This window comes from Brachypodium distachyon, chromosome 1 (genome assembly GCF_000005505.3).
Source record: "Brachypodium distachyon strain Bd21 chromosome 1, Brachypodium_distachyon_v3.0, whole genome shotgun sequence".
NCBI lineage: Eukaryota > Viridiplantae > Streptophyta > Magnoliopsida > Poales > Poaceae > Brachypodium > Brachypodium distachyon.
This window is the reverse complement of record NC_016131.3, coordinates 46,882,884-46,900,649: the sequence shown is the minus strand read 5'-3', so window position 1 is coordinate 46,900,649 and position 17,766 is coordinate 46,882,884. Positions and strand designations below refer to the sequence as shown.

Below are 17,766 nucleotides of genomic sequence, written 5' to 3'. Positions count from 1 at the left end.
CTATTTCCACGTAGTTCATCATACTGAATTGAATCAGAATCGTCAGACTGCAATCAAACTCCACTTTCTTCTGGCAATGCCAATATAATCCAAACGAAATAGGAACTGAGATCTCCAACAGTATCTCAGATTCAAAGAAATCTGAACATATTGTTGCATCAACATACCATAACATGTATATATGAGAATACATCAGTCACTTTACAAAACTGGAAGCGCCTATATATCAGAATACATCAGTGGCAAGACCTCCAAGGGATTGAGTACATTGGTTCACTGCCACTGTCTGACTTCAAATTTCTTCTTGAGTATATTTTACAATCTCCAATGATGGAATAAAATTGTCGATAGGAAATCAAAATTTGAAGTGACAAGCAAACCTTTGTGTTGATGTTGAAAAAAAGACAGCAGTACATCTGCCTCTGTTCTGCCTGTCTCATTGTCTTTTTCAGGTCTGGTGGTTCAATGTTCTGCTGACTTTGGTTGATCTTCCACTGCTTCCTCACATTCCTTCAAAAGTCTCTCAGCAGCAGGATCATAAGCAAGAGCTAGTCGCAGGTATTTGGCGGCTTCAGATTTCCGACCTTCATTCGATAGTATACTGCAAACAAATGTCAGTGACTTCAGTTAGAATAAGCAATCAGGTTTCTCTTCCAAAAGCGAAGGGGTGAAAAAAAATGATAAACTCCACTTCATATTACAGAGCACAAAAATTCTAGCTCCCGTTCTTTGTTATAGAGGGCATATACAAGCATGGAAGCTGGTATGAAGTCTTCCCTTCTGTTCTACCCCTCTGCGGCTTTTCCTCCACTCACAGTGAACATCATGGTTGACATACATGCATAGTACGGCAAGTGTAGAGGGAGAAAGGAAGCAAGAGATAAATTGGCTGGCGTGAAAAAGATGCAACACTTCTGTGGTGGAACGAAGTCTCCTCGGAAGCTGCAATAATGGCGTAAAGCTGTAGTTGGAAATAATTTCAGCCAGTGCATACATGGCTGGAACGAAGTCTCCTCGGAAGCTGCAATAATGGCGTAAAGCTGCAGTTGGAAATAATTTCAGCCAGTGCATACATGGCTGTTGGAGCCTCGAAAACATAAACCCGTTGCCGGATCGTTCCGGCACGGGACATGCAGTTGCCGGGCTTCCCGCAACGTGCATCACTGGACATGCAGTTGCCGGGCTTCCCGCAACGTGCATCACTAGACATGCAGTTGCCGGGCTCCCCGCAACGTGCACCGCACAGTCGCTGTGCCTGGGAAATGAAATGCTCACATCCAAGTTTGGCATCGACCCCTTTGTGCCCGGGGGCTGGGAGGCAGGAGGAGTTTGTCCGTGTTGCTTTGTGTATTTTCATGAATTTCGAAAAAAAATTGCAGCGCCTCGGGCCTGGTAAGAATCTAACCTGCAGGAAAGGGGTGGAATCTTGTGCACTGTGATGCCCGTGGGCTGCCCACGGGTCGCGGCATGCACCGGTGCCTTGTGGTGCGGGACGACCGCAACACAAGAGACTCACCGCACTCTGAGGCTTCTGACCAGGGAGGGCGCCGCCACGTGTACCACAGTTGCCTGGCATGCATGGTGGCGGAGACTGTACCGCGTTTCAAGGAAGAGGTGCCACGGATGCTGCGCGGATCCGTCGCGCGCGGTGGCAAACCCCCCTCCCGCGCCTATAAAAGGTGCGCCCCAGCCACGGAACGGCTCAGAGCGAAGCCGAGTAAGGGGCCGTTAAGGCGGGCGGTGCCACGGAGGCGCGATGGTGGTACATTCCATCAGCGCTTAGCGCTGACGGGTGCACTGCCATCGCGCCCTTGCCGCATCACCCCATCGAGCCCGCCCCAGGGGGGCGTCGCAGAGGCACGGTGGTAGTGCATGCCATCAGCGTTCTGCGCCGACGGGTGCACTGCCGCCGTGCTCCTGCCGTGCCTCCTCAAGCGGGTGGCTCCTGGGTGAGGGTCGCCGCGGAGGCACTGTGGTGGTGCATCCCATCAGCGTCCGGCGCTGACGGGGTGCATTGCCGCAGTGCCCTTGCCGCGTCCCTCCATAAGACACCTCCGCAAGGAGCAGGGGCTGCCGCAGAGACTCTATGGTAGTGCATGCCATCAGTGCCTTCTGCCGACGGGTGCACTATCATAGTGTCCCAGCCGCATTCCCCTTGAGAGAGCCTTATTTCGGGCGCGGGTCGTTGCGAGGACGCTGTGATGGCGCCGGTGCCGGCGCCCGCCGCCCGCTTCAGCCCATCACCGCGTCCCTGCCACGGCCCTCGAGCAGTTTTGCTCCCGGGCAACGGGGGCTGTTACGCCCCCCGGAACGCGTGCAAGGCTGATCTGGTCTTTTCCACTACCTTGCATACTTTTGACCGACCTTAATTCTTAGCAAGGTACAAATACACCCTCTAAGTTAGGTTAGGTTCACAGATAGCAGTGGAGTTTAACTAAGTTACAAAAGTTAGCTACAAGTAGATATCAGTGGAATTAAACTACATCACTAAGTTGCCTACATGCAGCTGACAGTCTGACACAATATAAGTACATTAAGTGTTTAAACCAGACACAACAGGTGAATTTATGCATGCACACACAATTATGCTGCTTACAAAACACATGAAAGATGCAGTGCAAAATGGAGAACTGGCAAGCATTCATGCTCCGTTCCCCACAGGACTATGTTGATAAAATGACCTGAGAAGGGGTTGTTTACCTTCCTAGAACAATGATACCACGGAAATAGCATGCTTTGTTCATCATTAATTCTGGCTCCTTGAGCTCTGCTAATCTTTGCAGGTGTTCAATTGCGGCCTCATTATCACCCTTCAATAGGAAATGATGGAGTGCTTACATTATTTGCTGTTATTCCCATTGGTTTAAAAAACAGGGCAGAATGGAATATTATTGTACCTGCTTTCTACAAGAAAGACCTGCACCGAAATGTGCAAGCACAATGAGAGGATCCTGTTCTTTCATCTACACAACAGAGAGCAATAATTTTTTTTATGACTGCACGTTATAATCATTATACTGACTCCTTCAAAGTACCAAAGAACATATGCGATTATAACAGACCTGTGGTATAGCATGTTCATAACACAAGGAGGCTTCAGAAAACAACATTTTTGAGTAGAAGGTCTGTGCCATTGCAATCAAAGATGTAGATAGATCTGGGTTTTTCTCTATTGCTGTTCTGTAGGCAAAAGATTGTTCACCAACTTCTACTGTTTGCAGATGTAGATGCTAGCCAACTGAAGAAGAAGCGACTAGATACAGATTATACCAACTTACCTTATAAGTGGGATAGCTTGATCTTGGCAGCCATTTTCCAAATGTTGTAATGCTTGCTGTTACAAAAAAAAGACAGATATATGCTTCAGAATCAATGACAAAATAATATTCCATGACAAAGTTTCTGTACATTGCAGTCATTCATACCTCGAGAAGATCCTCAGGTGTGCTGGCCTCAGATACATCTCCTTCCATTATCGTACTACTCTCAAACATAAATTTTGGAGTCATATTCTCACTGGTAGTTCCATTATCAGATGATCCTAATCTAGACTGCATGCGGAATTCTCCACGGGGCCACCGCTGCAAATTTGATTACACCAGAGAATAAACCAAACTTCAGCAGATAAACAGGCATATGCTCAAGAAGAAGAATAAATACAATAATGTGTTCTAGCTGAGATGGAAGTGGATGGGAAACTAATGAATCAATAGTTAGATTAGCATGATGGCAATTACACATACTGCATAGCACAGTCGATGTTAGAACACTAAATACTTCGGACGGTTTTACCTGGATCATCTCCTGACCCTCGAGAGGAGATCTAAATGCTGTATTACCAGCGCGAGCTCCAATATCAGGCAATCCAAACATCTTGCGGATAACACCGGGTCTGAGGTACAATTGCTGCATTTTTATCATTTAAATGTTAGAACTAGAATAAAAATGATTTTCTCCGTTTTTTCAGAATTTTCTGGAATGAAAAGACATTAGTTGACTCGGTCAAAACCTGCCATATATGTGAAAACCATCTTTTGATTATGTGAGGGGGGTAGTTTAAACGGTATGAATAGTTCGAGGTTGTGTTCTAACCGGTATTGAAGTTGAGGGGGGGGGGGGGGGTAATCTAAACTTTGTGGTTTGTATAGGGTTCTCCCTCCGTTCTGGAAAGGAGGGCGCATAAGTTTTCGACCAGAATTCCGGAAAGGAACGCGTGCTCCATTTTTCTGATGTGCTCTCCCTGAAATACCCCTATCTGCCTATCGTTCCATCTTGTAACATCCCAATTTTCAAAACCCTTCATATGCATTGCATTTCATAAGCATCATGTCACCTTTGCATTTAATCACATTTAAAACCCTAAAGTTTAACTCAGAAAAACCCGTTAACAAAAGTGCTTTTATTTGAATCTGGCTTTCATCTTGCTTTTGGTTAATTGCATTTTAACCCATGAGGGTTTTGGCATAAAACGGGGTTTAGTGCAGTTATAAAGTTACCCCATATCTTGGCATTTGATTTTGATTTGAAACACTAATTATTTTAATAGCTAAAAAGCCCTAAAGGCTAATTTCTAGGCAAAAGTATTTTTAAATGTTTTATTTTGAGGGAATTCTTGTCCCAAAAGTTGAATCATATGAAAGTATGATTTTACAAAAAAAATTGCATTTTATTTGGTTTGAATTGGAGCTTTGAATCAAAATTGGTGTTCAAAAACAAAAAAAAGAAAAAGAAAAAGGAAAACAAAAGAGAACAACGGCCGGGCCGGCCAAATGGGCCGAACCGGCCCACTTATCTAGCGCGCCCGACCACACCAGGCCGCAGCCCAGCCCGCGCGCGCGCCCGAGCCGCCGACGCTGACGGGTGGGACCCACCGTCAGGGTCTTCTTCTCCAACCGCCACCCCTGATTTCTCCGGCCACGACCCGAGTCCACGCCCACGACGCCACCTCCGTTTTCTCCGCACACGCAGCCCCATCTTCCAAACCAAGCGCGTCGGATTGAAGCCCTCGACCCACTCCTTCTTTTCACCCTTCGCTCTCACTCGATTACGCCCCGAAACCGCCCCAATTTCTCGCCGGAGCTAGCCACCGCCGCCGCCGTTCTTCTCGTCGCCGCCGGCCAACCCGTGAGTAAACGTCCTAATGCCCGAGCCCTTTTCCTTCTTCTCTTCCTTGCGCACTTTTTGACGCGATTGGTTTTCTTTTTGTTGCACCGTAGCCCCCCCCCCCCCCCCCCCGTCGCCATCGACCGAGGAGCTCACCGCCGCCGCCGCCGCCGTTCCGAGCTTGAGCCGCTTGTTTCCGACCGCCCCGAGGAGAACCGCCGCCGCCATCTTCTTCACCTCGACGAACCGCACCCCGTAGGCCTCTTCCCAAGCCCGAGGACCCGCCGGAACCACCGCCGTCTTCCCCGTCTCCGGCCAAAACCCTAGCCGCCGGTGAGCCCTGACCCCTTCCCATCAGTCCGATCTGGATCTACGGTCTAGATTAGATTTTTTAACCCGAACCGGTACCGTCCAACCACGTTGAGCCACGTGTCACGGTTAAAAATTAAATCTTAATTCCCGGCCGAATTAAATGACAGTTTTGCAGAAAAGCCCCTAAAACTTCAAATCATCATATCTTTTAAACCGTTTGACCAAATTTAAAGTTCTATACCTTTCTGGAATCCTCACAGCATGTAGAATCTTTTGGCATAGTTTAATTTTGACTTTGAACAACTTTAACAGAACCAAGTTGCAGAATGCTTAATTATGGTCTAAAATTCATATGAATTGTTTCAAACTAGTTTTGAACATGTTAGCATGTTGAAAAATGTTTTGAGTATACTCTGTCCATTAGGCCCAAAGGGGAAATTATTTTGTAAATAATATTGCCATACCAAATTAATCTTGCACCATGCCTTATAAAAAAAATCAAATAAACTTTTAATTAAAACTCACCTTTGTTTTGTACAAGGAAGCATTTGCTTATTAGTGTATAATCTATCCAAACCTTTTGTGGAGCTCTGTAAAACAGAAACTAAACTTGTTAAGTTTAGAACCAACCTAAGTGTGCATCCTCATGACTATTGCATCATGGCATGTTTTTGTATTGAATAGCATGTTTATATGTGTGTGTATTCTTTTATTTTAAATTGTGTGGATTGTGAACTTTGTTGTTGCGAAGAGTGCGAGAACTACCACAACCTTGGACAAGGCAAGTTCACTTTGATCATCTCCTAAATATTTTTTTTAGTATGCACTAGTTGTTTTGTTAGTTGCATTAGGAATATTATTTGTACCTCTATGCTAGCTATAAATCGCAAGTAGTATAGTGCTACCCTTGCGATTACCTTGCTACCAATTTGCCATCGATTGTAGTTGAATGCTAAGCTATGGTAGTATCGTGGGGGAAATTACTACATTATGATAATGTTATGTTTATGGAAATGAGATGTTTTATTAGAGTACGGCAAAACAATTAATTCAATGAACCATCCTGGGTGGACGGCTTTGAGGTTTTAGATGTTATGCGATGTCAGGTCCATTTTTATGGGTCCATTTCTATGAGTCGTCTCTCCATGTTTATGGGAGCGCCTGCGTCGCAAATGTGGAATGCCACCTGGGGTAACCGAGACTGGACTAGTTTCCTATTTAGTAGCTTCCAGTACAACCACATGCTAAATGGGCTCTGGCGGGATTGAGTAAGTTGTTTTGAACCCAGGTCCAGAGAATTGTACTGAGGTAGCTTGTGTAGGGGGAGCGTGATTCTTCCGTGGTCTGGGGAATGACTTCTGAAAGTCTTGTAATCGATGCCGTTGCTACTCAACCCTGAGGACAGCAAGGGATTAACACGTCGATTTCTTGTAGGAATGTGTACAACCTCTCGAGAGTGTCAGACTAAGTACTTAGCCGTGTCCCCGGTCATGGACAATTATGAGCAACTGGATAGTGGAGCTGTAAGGAAAGTCTCACTCACTCTAATTTCTTAAATTAAAATGAATGGTTTGAACTTGGGAAAGGAGCACTCGTTGATGTCTATCCGGTGTCCTTAGTTTAATAGAGCATGGGTGTGTCTACCCCATGTCCAATAGTGATAAAACTATTTTGTTTAAAATGATAGGATGAAACAAAGATGCTTTTATGCAAATAGCCTGAACTCCACCTTGCCAGATTATGCATGTACTTGGTAGGTTCTGATATAATTATTAGTGATCTTGCCAATACATTCAATGTATTGACCCTAGTGGCTGCATCGTTTAGTGATGCAGGAAGTTCTGACGAAGAGTAAGGGTACGTTCTGGTCTTTGGGTTGCGAGCCTACATTCCAACACGCTACCACTGTGGTGTTCATGTGCCTTTTGTATCTTCGCTTTCCGCTATTGAACTTTTCGTTTTAATTCCAGCTAACCCATGGGGTTATGTGAGTTTGTAAGTACTCTTAAATTCTGGATATTGCGTTGTAATATTGAGACCTTTGTTCTAGGATATTACATCTTGAAACTGTGTGTGCTAGTGAGTCGATCCAGGGACTAGCACTTAAGCACAGAGATCGAACCCTTTTATGGGGGCGGTCGCTTCACATCTCCTCCAGAATACTCCACCGTCTCGGTAAAAGAAACACCACAGTGCCCAAGAAATCAGCGCCCTCTCCTCTTCCTCCTCCTGCCCACATCCAGGATCCAGCTGTGACCTCCGAGCCCAAGAAATCTCCTTCCCATCGTCTACTATGTCTTGATCTGAAGATCCCCTTTCTTCTTCCTGTTTGGTTTCTTTTCTTTATGGCCGACACAGAGCCCATCAGAGGACTTGCTCGCACCAGCAGGAAGAGAGAAGGCGTCGGGCGCTTGGCGAGCTCGGCGACGACACGCGGGGGCTCGGCGAAACACCCGGCAAAGCTCGACCACGGCATGCGCGGCCTCAGTGACGGGGCGTGCGGCGAGCTTGGCGACGGCGTGCACAGGCTCGGCGACACGTGTGGGCAGGACATGCTGAGCGACGAGCAGGGCGGGCTCAGCAACGTGTGCAGCAAGCTCGATGCCGGCGTGCGTGTTTTCGGCATTGACATGCTTGCACGACCATGACGAGCTGAGCAGGCTCGACACCGACATGCGCGGGCTCAGCACGGACACGGCGGTGGCACGCATGGACTCAGCGGGTTGAGCCGTCAGTTGTCGCGTCCAACGTGCTAGAGCGGTGGGCTACCGCGGCCGGCAACCCAAGAACTCCATCAATTCCCGCAGCTGACGTGCAACTACGAGCCTGGCAAGAGGCTCCAAGCCTCCCACGATTATCCTGATCGTTGTTGCCCACAGCTCCATGCCCGACATCATCCTCTCCTCGTTCTGCAGCTCTAGAAAAGACGCAATGGTGACCGGTGAGCATGGCCACGCAAGGAGGTGGGGAGCTGGGACCTGGGATCATGGGGACCTGGGCGGACGTGGGCAAGCAACGACCGCACGGCATGGTGGGGATTAATTGTTTGCATGCGGGACTGGACAACACAGCCAGAGCCTAGAGGAGATTGCGTGCGGGGCTGGACAACGCAGCCAGCACGTGACGAGAGGGGCAAAAGGGACCAAGTTGGAGTACCCAGCAAATCACTGCATTGGTCTTTGTGCACAAAGTTGTACGCCCTCTTTTTGGAATGGAGGGAGTAAGAGCATCCCCCCCCCCCCAAACACCATATGGGGGCGCCAGCGCCGAAAAACCCAGCCAGCCCCCCAAACGTCTGTAAGATCTGCAGTAACATGCTCTAATATGGACTTATCTCAAAGCAAAAAGCCGTAATGTTGACTTCATCAAATAAAGTTTGTTTAGCTAAAATAGACAAGAACCTATCTGACCGTTATATTGAATACTGGAACAGTAGTATCAACAAAAAATCTACCACTGTAGCTATGTACACATGGGCACATGGCTACATCACAGATTCTGGAATATATTTGGACCAGCAGCAAATTGGCCAAAAGAAATGAGAGAATTATACCAGATTATGACCCATGTTATTCTTTTTTCCACATAAGGTGTAAAATTAGTCCCTACCGTATAACTCTATTTCCACCTCTAAAAGAAAGAATACAAAAAACTACTGGCGGGCCCTTGCAAGTTCTCCTTGCGTTTAGCAAAGGGAAACAAACATGTACGTAGCTACATATATGTAAGCATGGAGTTCCTCAAAAAACTGGTGCAGCAATATCCCATGTTGACAAAGAAATGGCTTTCATAACAGAACTACAGAACTGGAGAACTACAGCTGACCTGAGCTACAGTAAATAAACCATTGGTAGTCCAGTAGATCAGGCACCCCTGCAAATCAAAGATAGTATGGGTAAATAGAATGCATCACTATCTGAACTGCGACCGGAATGATACAAAACTGTATTGAATAATGATTCTTCTTCCACAGTCAGATAATGATGCATGATTCTGTTTAAGATAATAAAACATCTTCTATTGAACAATTGAAGTAAATGAGTTTGATCGTATCTTATAGAACAACATCTTAACATTAGCTTCAAGCTCTGCTCCAAGGACTTTGATTACTTCAAACGAATTGAGCTGTCTACGGCTCAATAAGATATTTAATGGAACCCAGTTTGCCAGTGACAGCACAAGTAGGAATAAGTGGAGGAACTTTTCAGCATTGCAGAGCAATATGCCAAACAGGTACTCCCTCCGACCCAGTTTTCCAGTGACAGCACAAGTGACTTTCCATTACATGTATCTAGACGCTTTTTAGACATAGATACATCCATATTTGGGCAAATTTGAGTCAATTAATATGGGACGGAGGGAGTAACACGGAAGGGAATGTTACTGCAGATCTTACAAACACCAAATATCTCCCTCCCTCCCTCACACGTTACTGCAAATCTTAGCAAACACCGAACATCTGCACTAGTTATGAACTTCAAACATAATTTCCCCACCCTCCCTCCTAGCTACATAATTTTCTAGAATTTGTCATATCTAATGTTCATAATACTAATCTATAACCAAATAAAACACAAATCAGAAAGAACTGACCTGAGGGACCACATATGCGATAAGAAACAAGGGAATAGACAGAATGTCAAGGTACATCTTGTAGTACTGCAAACAAGGAAAATTCAGAACATAAAAAGAATGAAGATACACATAACATCATCTTGGAATTATATTTATGGGCATTTAAATGGAATTTTGCTGAGAAAATTCTCTAAACGAAGAAAAACTAATGTGCTATTGCAGATAGCAAGGTAATAGCAATGGAGCACCAAACAAAGTCCATGCATAAGCAAGGTTTTACACATCTTCGTAGGTAGCAGGCATAGCCGGTAGGATCATAGCTTCTACTATATCAAACAAAAAAAAATAACCATAGTAGATCAGCAGAGCATTGATCATGCAACTAGAACAATTATGCCATTTGACAGCGCGGGGCCAAATATTTCAACCCTGTGCAATCTAACCACACACATATAATATGTAGAGTATATTCTTAATATTACCGCCGACCTAAACCACACAAATGCATAAATCCATCAGTGCTAGTGATTGACAATGAACTGATCAAAGTTATAGTTTGCCGAGTGAGTTGACATTCATTCATGTTCTCCACACACAATATTAGTAATAATCCAGTTATGCGAGTAATTACAGGTAACTTGTGACAACTAGCAACTTGTATCCAATATGCCATTGGTTTCAGGAACATGCCTTTGCTAGCAAGGCTAAAACTCCAGGATAGTGCTTGGTCTGGCTTGTCTGGAAGGAAATCTGAGGAAGGCAAGAAACCAGTCAATATAATTTACTGCAAATAGACACCAAATCGTAGCTTTACCGAAATATATAAAGTAGTGTTCTCAGCCAGTTAGAAACAAAAGGAACAGACAATCTTTCAACTTTTACCAGAAGATAGTTTGTGAATAACCCAAGAAAGTGCATCCGGAAACATACAAAAACAATTAACAGATTGCTACTTTAGTTTTAGGGCAACTAACTGGAGCATTGATCTCTTGAACTTCGATACCGTGGTCCCTCCACTAACAGACCAAAGACTATAAGGAACCAATAAAAAAACAAAAAACTACCAACTTCTGATCAGCACAAACACTATTTAAAGCCCTAACCACAATAGCTCAATTTACAAACATGAGTTCAAAGCTACACTCCAGGTATTTAGATCAGATGGACTTGTAAACTTGAGTATCCATCATCACAAGACATGCTGACTTAATCTCAAGATAAAATAACAAATGGATACATGCAAAACTTCAAATTAATAATCACAAAATGCAAACCAACAACTCCCGAGCACACCACGCCACCGCCTCCACCCTCCTCATCTCCCGCATCCGGCCATGCTCAGGCAAGTTCCGGGCTCCTCTCTCCCTCGTCTAAAGACCTAGGTTAATTTCTAGAAACTGCCACCAATCCATCCTGAAATCGAAAACCCTAGTTCTTGGGGCTACCATGGCCGCCTCTCGGGTCCGGCGAGGCCATCCTCGTCTTCTCCCCGCCCCGCGACCACGACGCTTCTTCCCCTACTAGTCGTCTACACACACGGAGCTACAACAACAAGGAAGTGCGACGGATTCATGGCGCCGTCGCCGGCGACTGCTAAGCTGGGGTCACACCTCCTCCCCAGCTCGTCGGCGTTGGGACAGGCGGTCCGGCGTGCGTGGCCGAGGCCGACGACTACCACCACACACTACTGCTAAGCTCTCTCTGTCTGTGACAGTAATTTCTAGTGTTGTGTATGTGCATGTGCGAGATTCGATTCAGGTGACTGATTTGTGTGTGAACAATTGAAATGGTGATTAGACTAGCAGGGTGAGATGTGTTCTAATTCTAAATATTAGCAAAATGAGAATACTTGTACATAGAGCATATGGGTTCAATTACCAAGCTTAGCCCAGAATATTAGATTAGACAATCTAGTAAACACCATTGGTATCATTTAAACGAAACTATTAGTGTTCTAATGTGCCATTATATCTAAGTGTGCAATTTTAATCAACAAGCAGAGGCACACTCCTTTGCATCAAAGAAAAGCTCAGTACACAGGAAGGTGAAGAGTGATTGTGGTGGTCGGTGGAAAAGAACAACAGTAAAAGGAAGAAGTTGCTATTTATAGTGGGTAGTGTACTGTGTGGTGTTGACAGGTGTTGTATGGCTTAGATGCATGGCACACACTTGCCTTGAAGCTACTTGGCTGAGTGACAAATGGGAACCATCAAGTCACAAATGGCACTCATGCAGCTGCGCGCACTTGAGGGTTCCTTAGGTGCTAAGATTCTGCCCAAGGGCTGGAATGTAAAATTAAAAGGACTTCCTGTGTACTGAGCTTTTCTTTGATGCAAAGGAGTGTGCCTCTGCTTGTTGATTAAAATTGCACACTTAGATATAATGGCACATTAGAACACTAATAGTTTCATTTAAATGATACCAATGGTGTTTACTAGATTGTCTAATCTAATATTCTGGCTAAGCTTGGTAATTGAACCCATATGCTCTATGTACAAGTATTCTCATTTTGCTAATATTTAGAATTAGAACACATCTCACCCTGCTAGTCTAATCACCATTTTAATTGTTCACACACAAATCAGTCACCTGAATCCAATCTCGCACGTGCACATACACAACCCTAGAAATTACTGTCAGAGAGAGAGAGAAACTTGACTTTTTAAGTAGTTAGCAGTAGTGTGGTGGTAGTCGTCGGCTTCGGCCACGCACGCCGGACGGCCTGTCCCAACACCGACGAGCTGGAGAGGAGGTATGACCCCAGCTTCGACGTCGCCAGCGACGGCACCATGAAGCCGTCGCACTTCCTTATTGTAGCTCCGCGTGTGTAGACGACTAGCAGGGGAAGAAGCGTCGTGGTCCCGGGGAGACAACAAGGTTGGCCTTGTCGGACCCGAGAGAGGCGGCCATGGTAGCCCCAAGAACTAGGGTTTTCGATTTCGGGATGGATTGGTGGCGGTTTGTAGAAATTAACCTAGGGCTTTAGACGAGGAGGGAGAGGAGCCCAGAACTAGCTTCAGCATGGCCAGGCGTGGCCGGATGCGGGAGATGAGGGTGGAGGTGGCGGCGTGGTGTGTGTGTGAGAGAGAGAGGGGGGAAGGAGTGTCCGCGTGCTAAGAAAGAAAAGGGGCAGGGGTGCTCGGTCCACTAGCCTAGCTTTTAATAGCTCCTGTACCTTTGTCGCAGCCACAAATTGGAAGATGGACTTCATTGCGGATGTCGAAGCCGCTGAAGCTTATGATGTAAAGATTGGCTTGGAACTAGCAGTCTTAGCTGGCTGTTCTCGCGTCCTGATCAATTCCGACTCGACGGATGTTGTGCAAGCTCTCTCGGCGGCCTCCCAACCCCTTGGTGCTTCTACGGCAATTTATGAGTGTTTTAGCCTCCTTGAAAAGTTTGTCCAATTTGATATCGGTCATTGTTGCCGTGAATCAAATAGGGTTGCCCATGAATTAGCTCAGCTGGCAAAATATCAGCCATTAGCTCTTGGTTCTCTAATCCCCCCCTTAGCATTGTACCTCTCCTTATTGAGGATCTAACTCTAGTTTCAAATGAATAAAAGAGGTATTTTGCGGGTAAAAAAAACCAGCTCGATGGATAGGATCACAAGAGAAGTACTACTTGCTACTTGCACGCTAGCACACACCAAAGCACATACATGCATCACTTTTGTCATCTCTACACTAGGACATGCCAATGTATGATTAGCTTAGAAAATCTAACACCATGAATGCATGATTGTCTTGACTTGTTTTATTTATTACAATTATTATTAGGAAAGTTTTAAGTATGTTTATGAATTAAATATTAGGAGTTGACTCCGGACAAGTAGGACACCCGGACTGTGTTTCCGAGTTGACTGGAGCGCTACCAGGCAAGTCCCATCCTTTGAACATGTCTTCGAAGATGATTTTTATGAGATTCACCTTATTTCAAAATTTATGCATGCCACCAAAAATAAGATTTATAAATATTAAAAATATTTATGTGGATCAGGAAGATCCACTAGTATGGTCGGTACTAGGTATGCCGCCCGAACAGGGTTACGGCTAGAGTATATTCGGTGGTAGGGGGCTCGAGAGTAGAGCAACCCAGATAGGGTTGATGGAAAGCCGGAGATCTCCTACATAGGGATATCATATAAGGACAAACCAACTGGCGCTTACTTCAAAAGTGGCGCAAACCGTACTGACCATAGACCTGGAATGGGACAGGCTGAGCCGAACCACGCCAAGTAGTTGCCTCTGCCCGGGTGAGAAGGTGGTTGTATCCAGGTAGGTGCAAACACCCTAGGGCGGGACCTACCGGGCAGGGGTCTCGACCTGCGGGCCTACGTAAGGCAAGGTGGCGAAGCAGAGATAGTGTACGGGCTGGTTTTGGTTCTGGTTCCTTGGTCTAGTCGTGTGCAGATGATTAGTGAACCGACGAGGATTGACCAAGTGATGCTATGGGCAAAGCAGTACACCTCTGATCAGAGTCAAATGTGATATCACTCCTAGCTTCCGGATTTGGAAGTGCGCCCTGTGGATTTTCCTCTAACACAGGATGTAAGATCCCACGTCGATCTGTCGCCAGTAGATTTTTCAAATAAAATATGGTTTTCAGCAAAATTCGAAAAATTGTTTATTACTAAAACAATTATTTTTGGTCCGACAGCTTGGTGGTTGTCAAGGTTAACTCATGCATAATCCTTTCCGGCGACTTGCGGAGTATGTATTTTCATATGTACTAAGCCTTGCTTCTTATGTGGTTTTCAGAACCAATGATCTTGGTGGGCCCCGAAGAGGTGGAGGCTGGTACTTATGATGAGTCCGGTCCTTGCTATGAAACTTAGTATGAGTATGAGGACGCCACTGGTGAAGACTATGTTGCATACACCACCAGGAGGGTAGGTCAAGATGGCCTAATAATATATAGATTAGAGGCATCTCTTGCCGTAGTAAGACTTTGAAGACACTTCGAGTGTCATTGTAATAAGGCACCGTCTGCAAACAGTGAAGGTTCCTATTTGTACATGCTACTGTTTTCTCAAGTTGATCTTGGCGCAACTCTATACGTGGCGATCCTTCCGTTACGCTGACTCTGTCAGAGGTAACGGGGCGTCACAGATAGGGAACATCTGTGAGTTAGCCAGGCACTAAACTGACATAATAAAAGGTAATATGCTAAAAAGGGAAAATAGTAAGCGAATTCTGGTAAAACAAAAACTGGATACAGAGCAGTTGAGTACCTGCATATTTAAATAATGGAGTCCAGCAACTAAGATAGGAAAAACGGGGCCTAAGGCACCATGCGAAAACTCGGTCAAGTTATGAAACCACAGAACGCCGCCCTGTATAGTTGTCAAGAATATCAACAGAAGGTAAAATTAAATTGAGTGAAACAAAATTAACTCGTCAAATATGAATATATGTACACATGAAGAACCAGAAACCTTGAACATTTACCACTACCCAGTGTATCTGACTAATGAAGATGGAATAATTTTGGCTCTTTTGCCACAAGAAACATCACCTTTGTCAACAAATTTCTACAACTTCCTATACGAACACAGAAAATATCAATTTTTCTCACTTATCAGTAATGTACCTTTTGTGTTCAGTACATACATTGGATCAAGACTGCAATTATTATCTCTGTAACAGAATTTTCAGTTGCAAATTACTAAAGTGAGCATAGCTCAGAAATCTTTAATCCTATAAAAGACTCAATTGGTGGCAGCAGTCTATCACCTTCGAACTGCATCAGTTATTGATTACACACATATCATTGAGATGAGAATAAATATGAATTGTATGATCTAAGATAATAGATGATCATACGACATTTTTCTCAAACATGTAATGTATCTTTTTTTATCCATGGCAACACACGGGCACTGTGCTAGTGCCTGTAAAACAGAAAATGGTGTATCGATGAATAGCTACAACTTGCAACACCAAGAGCTTCAAAGGCCATACTCTTTTCAGGAAACTTCGGACTATTGGAATGAATGCAACAAGTTAACTGAGTACAGAGATACCTTGAACATACATTATCTAATCCAGGGTGATTATTAACACACATACTCCTGATGCTTGAGATCCACAGTATAAAGCAAGGGAACTGCATATACGAACAAAAACCTGAGTGGAGAGACGATAACAAGAAAGCGCAGGACTAGTTGGTGTCGAGTGCGCTTTTAAATGCTATTCAAACAACGGATAGGGGGAAAAGATATTAAGAATAAGAAACAATATAAGAAATACTTTGCAAAATGAATTTTGATTTTAATGTAAGACTAATAACTCGTCAGACCATGTGACATTGTGAATGATAGCAGATCTTATCATAAAGATTTTTGTCATTACCTGAACTGAAAAGTAGGCAAGATTCCAAAGGAAGGAGGGGCAACCGAGCTCTCGCCTTTTCTTCTGGAAAAGAGAGTATTGATCACGAAAACTCCTTCCTGATAGAGGAGGGGGTAATGGAGGGGGCACTTTAAAAGGAGATATATGAGAGTAGAATCAGAAACAGATAAAAAAAAAGGGAATCTAGATTAAATGAGACAACAATAGAATAGGCTCAGGCTCATCTAAAATAAACATTTTGACTTAAAGAATAGCTAGGCTTCTGGATGGGATATTCCCCCATGGATTAATTTTAATAGATGGTAAGTACTATAAAATCTACTCCCTCCGTCCCATATTAAGTGACTCAAATTTTCCCAAATATGAATGTATCTATGCCAAAAAAGCGTCCAGATACATGTCATAGAAAGTCAGTTAATATGGACGGAGGGAATAGAAATTTAAGAATAATTTAATGATAGACATTAATCCAATATCAAACATTTTAATACAATAAAGGATAGTGAGCAGCTTGCAGAGCTTACATTGTCGAAATAGTTGGCCAATTTTGGCAGTCTTCTGAAGTTGTAACATGAGGACAGGGAGTATCGATAGTCGCATGGCCACAGTTGAGAAGGAGATTGTTATCCACCTGAAATGAAAATTAGTGTTTACGTTCATAGTGTCAAATCAAGAGGGAACACTGTTAAGTCAAGCGGGTAACAAGTCAGAACTGCAAATACCACAGAGGAGGCATGTAAGTGCATGAGAATTGACAAATCAAACCTACTAAGTTTGAATTAATGTCCGCTGCAGCGGCGGCAGCAGCAGTAACGGAAAATCTGCATGCTTTTCACCCACAGAATGCCTACCATGGTAGTCCGGTGAGACTATGGAATCCGTCGAGGACGTCAACCAACGCGCCCATAGCCAAATCCGTCATGCCCCCTCCATCGCCACCGTCGGCCACTACCACAGCAGCATCCGCCGCGCCGGCGAGCCCTTCCCCGTAATGAGTGGCACTCACATCATCCAGGCAAACGCTTTCAGTCTCGTTGCGCGCGTCCTCGTCAACGTGAGCCTCCGCGGCGGCTGTGGTGGGACCGGAGGGGGAGCGGGAGTACCAGGAGAAGCTTCGCGCGGGCACCGCGAAAGGGAGAACAAGGGTGGGGAAAGGGAGCGGGGGAGCAGGAGAGGGAATCTGGCGGTCAGGGCTTTGGTGGGAGGGGACAGAGAGGTGCGCGAGAGCAGCGAGCGGCGGCGGTAGGCGGCCACGGCGACCGACGCCGCCGAGGCGGCCGAGGAGGCGAAGCGGAAGCGCCGCCATTGCTGTTGACGTGGACCGCAAGAGGAACAAGAAGATCTGAAGCCACAGGCATACGCTGTTCTCAGCCGTTTGATCGTGACCGGGCGGCCAGATTCACAAATCTGTTCTTTTCCTGAAACC

General features: G+C 45.2%; 1 protein-coding gene across 2 annotated transcripts; it reads right to left on the bottom strand.

The window, feature by feature from the left end:
* Positions 1–48: 48 nt before the first annotated feature.
* On the bottom strand, positions 49–17,685 carry LOC100839659 (ALBINO3-like protein 2, chloroplastic). 2 transcript variants are annotated; one of them, XR_729682.3, is made up of 15 exons: positions 17,192–17,685; positions 16,865–16,971; positions 16,341–16,468; positions 16,024–16,095; positions 15,221–15,322; positions 10,681–10,740; positions 10,009–10,074; positions 9,241–9,288; positions 3,793–3,906; positions 3,426–3,581; positions 3,279–3,334; positions 3,063–3,175; positions 2,898–2,963; positions 2,701–2,810; positions 49–601 (listed from the first exon to the last, which is right to left on the bottom strand). XR_729682.3 is itself a non-coding variant. In XM_010229679.3 (15 exons), exons 1-15 carry the CDS (start codon positions 17,644–17,646, stop codon positions 463–465), a joined length of 1,797 nt encoding a protein of 598 aa, XP_010227981.1. In that variant the 5' UTR covers positions 17,647–17,680; the 3' UTR covers positions 49–462. The 2 variants fall into 2 exon arrangements, 1 of the variants encoding a protein (XP_010227981.1); XM_010229679.3 differs by having other exon boundaries at positions 3,063–3,180; positions 17,192–17,680.
* Between the last annotated feature and the right edge of the window lie 81 nt (positions 17,686–17,766).